The 5,203-nt window shown below is 36.3% G+C and overlaps 1 protein-coding gene across 1 annotated transcript in view; it reads left to right on the top strand.

Moving 5' to 3' along the window:
• Positions 1–4,995, top strand: part of LOC124997713 (germ cell nuclear acidic protein) — a 7,136-nt gene extending 2,141 nt beyond the window's left edge. The window contains exons 2-6 of the mRNA XM_047571648.1: positions 1,775–1,863; positions 2,080–2,148; positions 3,377–3,428; positions 3,967–4,003; positions 4,083–4,995. Of these exons, the coding sequence (XP_047427604.1) occupies positions 1,775–1,863; positions 2,080–2,148; positions 3,377–3,428; positions 3,967–4,003; positions 4,083–4,125 (290 nt within the window). The 3' untranslated portion in view covers positions 4,126–4,995. The remainder of the gene's footprint in view (positions 1–1,774; positions 1,864–2,079; positions 2,149–3,376; positions 3,429–3,966; positions 4,004–4,082) is intronic.
• Positions 4,996–5,203: the final 208 nt, after the last annotated feature.

Genomic DNA, 5,203 nt, shown 5'->3' with positions numbered 1-5,203 from the left:
GAAGAGGCATGTAATGCACTGAATTTATTTTTTCAAGTCTGATGTTTGCACCTGTAAACCTGCTAAACACAGATGATAGAATAATTTTCAATGTATCTATGAACTCTGTTATCATCATACCTCATTTTATTTTCAAAACTGTTGATGTTCTGAATCACTAGATAAAAAGGGAGCTTTGATGCACAGCTGGCTAGCATACATTAATGATGAATATCTTGTTTAAAGTGCATTTCCCCCCCAACTTTACTCTTTGATGCTTATTTGGCACTGATATAAATGAACGTTAATATTTGAGTTCTTTGTAAAACTAAGAGGAACAGATGTATAACACCTCATTTGTTGTGAAATGTTAGAACACTAGAATTTGCTGATTATTTTTTAGACCTTCAGGGAAAGAGTTTTTGGGAAAAGAGAGAAACGTCTCTTTCTATAGTGGAGCTACAGCTCTGTCAAAGATCAATTTGTAAAGAGATGAGAGGGTTGTCTGAGTTTTCTCTTGTTGTTTGGCAAAACTGTGATATGTGTTGACTGTGAACGGCATTGTGGAGAATATGACCACTGTCCATATATCTTTTAATCCTACTTTCACTCATTAAATAAATCAAATTATTCTAAATCTGTTGCCGACGGCAGAATGTTTGTATTGTAGAACTGCATGGAAAGAACTTTAATTTACTTTTATCACAAAATATGTTCATATGAATTTGATAAATTGACCGGTATGAGGACCAGAGGTGGAGACATTTTGACATCTGTCTGAGTGAGTATCTGTTCTGACCACTGTCTATGTGAACTATTTTATAAATGCTTATTTCAGAGATCACAGTAGTTGCAACTGCACACAATAAAACAAAATCACTACAACTGTCGTACTGAAAATTAATCATTGACAAGAATTTTAAGATCTGGGTGCATTTAAAAAAAATTATTTTGGCAGCAGGGGTACACCAATTTGGATAACATTAAACTGAATTCTCAAAGTTTTCTTCTAAAATGTTAATTTTACTAGTATTAAAGAGTACTTTCAATATAAATGTCACAATTCAGCCCAAAGTTTCCTCGTCTACAAAACTTTAGAGCAGGAATTTGCGATGTTAAAATTCATTATCCCACGTGAAGATCTTACTTTAAACCGTTAGCTGCGATTAATGCATTTGACGAGATCATAGCTGAACTAGGCCCTAACTAGTGGCCAACATTAGTGAAAAAACAGTAAAATTTGAAGCACATACAATATTTTGCACTATTTGTGCAATTAATTGACTTCTATCTAAAATGTTTTAAACACATTTTAAATGCAGAACTTAATTTTGATACCAATGTAATCAAAAATGGATTATTCAATCACAAAAAAAATAAACGCAAAATAGCTTTCGAAGGTGGCCATCTTGGAAAATGGCTTATGGTTACTGGTATTTTTTTTATTACGATGTATTTATTTATTTATTTGGCATTTCTATTTGGTTTTTGGAGAAAATTAGATAATTTGTTCCAAATCTGTGTCACAAAGTAAGAGATTGTTCCACTCATAACTAAGAAGCATACGTTCTCTGCATTGGTTTAAACAGTAACCTATAATGAGATCTCAATGGCATGTCACCGCCAGTGGCAGTCCTCAGTACATTTAGCCTAAATTTTAAATTACTCCAAAACCACATTGGGTCCAAACATTGACAGTTCATATTCGCAGCACCCATGGCAGCATTTATTTTGTATAAATTGTTGCAGTCAGTATTTGCGTGTTCAATTTTAAATGTTTAAACATTGTGTGCAGATGATGACGATGATGACGATGATGATGATGATGATGATGATGACGATTATCACAAGGGCTCTATCTGCACCTATTGTGAATTCTGTGAGGTAAGTCTGAAATTAAATTTGAGAAGTCAAATGTGGCCCGTCACTAAAGGATCTCAGAGAAATCCTTAAATCATTAACATATTGTGAAATATATTTAATTTGTAGCTACAAATTGACAAACAGATATTTGTTTAATTACTTGCTAAAATGTAAACTGCACATACATGTGAACCTACTCTTTTGTGATCTGATTTAATTAAATGTACCTTCTTCCAGCACTGTGACAGCTGTGACAAATGTCCTTGTAAAGAAGGAGACAAGTCTGCACACTGTGATGACTGCAAGGTGAGAAAATACAAAGCATGTTCTGGTGATCTGGTAGGTCTCAAATGTCAGGTCACACAAAAACATTGGTCTATCAACACACTTGTCTTTGTAGCTTCCATTTGTTTCCAAAACTACCAAGAGCAACTGCAACTGAATAAAGCATAAAAAAGGGCAGCTTATATGAAAATAACGCATATTCAAATTAAATGCTAACACACCTTCCCTGGTTATTGCCTTTGTAGGCAACAAACACAAAGCCATCCATTAGCCTGGTCTATTGCTGCGGCTAATGTCGAGATACCTTTAATCTCAATAGTGTTGGTTAACAGGCTCAAAGTTTAATTAGCACACTCCCGCGGTTTAGGTAACCTATTAACATTAATCTCCTTAATCATATATGAATAAGATGCTCCAGTTCATTGCAAATCAGGCATAACGTAACTTCTACGTAACTTCTACGGTTTTGAGTATTAGAAATATTTGCTTCTTTAGCTATGTTAGCTAGTAACTTGGTAGCATAGTTAAGCAAGCCCAGAATCACACCCCAGGTTATGTTTGACTTCAAAGATGTAGTGTGTCTTCTTAAGATAAATAAATATCTGAGTTGGAGCCTTGGCTAGCAAAACTTTAATGTTTGCTTTCTAGCTAATGCTTGACCAGGTTAGCTAAAGAGCTAATCGATATCTTACTCCTTGTAGGGTAGGTGTCCAGGTTTATGTACATAAGCCGATCACAAAAAAGTTTTCTCACTATCTATAATATTTTTTTGTGTTATCTGTGTCAAGTGTTAAATTCATTAATACTCAGTTAAAGTCAAGTCTTTAATTGCAGTTAGTAAAGAAAATCTTCAGTTTACAAGTTTGTGACCACTCTCGATACTCAATAACATAAAATATATGATATTACAAGTGTGAACTAAAAAAGTAATATCTAAGAGCCTTTTGTAAAGTTACAGTGAAAGCCATAATGCCATGCACATACTCATAGGACTGAAGTTACATACAGTAACTATTTCACAACCTCTAGAATTTAACCTGTAGCTGACAACTTGATCTTGCCTATAGCCCCACACTCAGTTCAAATTTCCCCTGACATTTGTATTTGTGTTCCCATCTCTTCAGATATTTTGTGTTTGTATGTTTTAGCTCCAGTGGACAGGATAACAAATAAGTACCATGGTCAGAGTAAAGCGTTTCCTTTACTGACACATATTTAATTTGTAATTCTACTTCTTTTTCGTTTGCAGATGTGCAATTTCTGCCATGTGTGTCCTCTTTGCGAAACTATTTGCAAACCCGGTGAGTGAATGCAGAGCTGCCACTGTGACAAAAGCACATCATCACATTGTTATATTAGAAAAAGAAAGTTTATGTAACAGGAGGCTTTCAGTTTGGGCCATAGGTCTTCAACTGGGGGTCCATAACCCCTAGGGGGTTCGCGAAGGTACTGCAGGGGAAATGAAATATCTTTGGTTTGGTACCGAAGCCAAAATGGATCACTTTGTCACTTGAACAAAAATTTTAAATGAAAAGAAATCAATATTTGAACCTGTGTATTATTTGGGGTATTATTGGGGTCCCTAATTAACCTTGGCCTGAATACGTTGAAGACCTGTGGCTTAGGCCTTAAATGATTGTTCCAAAAGAACATTAAACTTTCAACTTTCCAAAAATTAGTTAATGGAAATGAGGAATTATTCTTTCCGTCCCGTAGCAGAAAAGACCAAATCTGGCAACATAAACCTAATGTGGCTTCAATCCTAATCCTAAAGTAGACGGTCACAGATTGTCCCTCTGATGTTGACCTGTTCACTCACACTTGGCGTTTTTTCTTCAGGAGGATTTCTCGACGAAGTGACCGGATCAATCTACAAGTAAGTGATATCTACACTCACCTATTCCCAACAAGGATATACGAACTAGCTTCTAACCTCTGTGTGTTTCCGCCAACAGAACTGTAGCTGACGTCTTCGACGACGACAATGATGACAACTGAACCCAACCCTATGTTGCCACCATGTGGCCAAACTAATATGTTTCGCCTTCATTTCTGATTTTCATTTTTATTTTTCTCTTTTGCCTTGAGAGCGTTGCACATTTTCTCACCAATGACTGAATGGAAATTGTTAAGAGAATACCTTTATTTACAGTGCATTCAGAGAGTATTCAGAACGCTTGTCTTTTTTCATATTTTGCTGTGTTTCACCGATACTTAAGTCTTTTCAGGTTTATTTCCCCCCCTCACTAAGCTACACTTAATGCCCCACGATGACAAATGAAAGCACCTAAGAGACTCAAAAACTAGACACAAGAAACAAGATTTTTCAGTCTGATAAAACCAAGATTGACCTCCTCAATGTAATATCCGGAAGAAACCAGGACAACTCGCTGCCCATTATCATTGCAGTGGTGAAGCATGGGGGTTGTAGCATCATGTTGTCAGGGTGTTCTCAGGAACAGGAAGACTGGCCAAAGTTGAGGGAGCTGAATTCAATAAAGCACAGTGATGATCTCAATGGAAATCCACACCAGCCAGAGCCCTGACTCAAATCCACGCAAAACTTCACCACATCCAGGTGTGCATCAAATAACTTGAGGCTGAAATTCTTGCCAAAGTGGCAAAGCACTGAGTCATTTTTAATAAATAAGCAAAAAAATAAATTGAACTGTACATTGATGGTTGATGACGGAAAACTAAACTATTTTATCATCAGAGAAAAAGGTGGAGAGATCTGAATACGTTCTGAATGCATCAGTATTTGTTTACTGTTGTTACCTGACAAGTCTTAGTTGTACTGTTAAGGAAAATATAACTGAAGTCATAATGGATTATGTTAAATAAAAAATGAGGGGACATTTTCACAGATTTTTTTTAATGTTTGCTTGTCTCGGTAAAAGAAAATGAAAGAAACATTTGCAGCAGAACGGATCCTCGCTGGCTGACGTCAGAACACCGGACATTTTTAGCGATGTATAGGCGATCCAGTAACGTGACCCCGCCTCAAGAAATTCTTGACTGACACGTTGTCGAGTTTTGAATTTCCTTCGCTGCGTCTCCGTGTCGCCCAAGAAAA

This window comes from Mugil cephalus, chromosome 20, assembly GCF_022458985.1.
Source record: "Mugil cephalus isolate CIBA_MC_2020 chromosome 20, CIBA_Mcephalus_1.1, whole genome shotgun sequence".
Lineage (NCBI taxonomy): Eukaryota > Metazoa > Chordata > Actinopteri > Mugiliformes > Mugilidae > Mugil > Mugil cephalus.
Note: the sequence above shows the minus strand (reverse complement) of the source record. Positions and strands in the feature narration are given on the sequence as shown.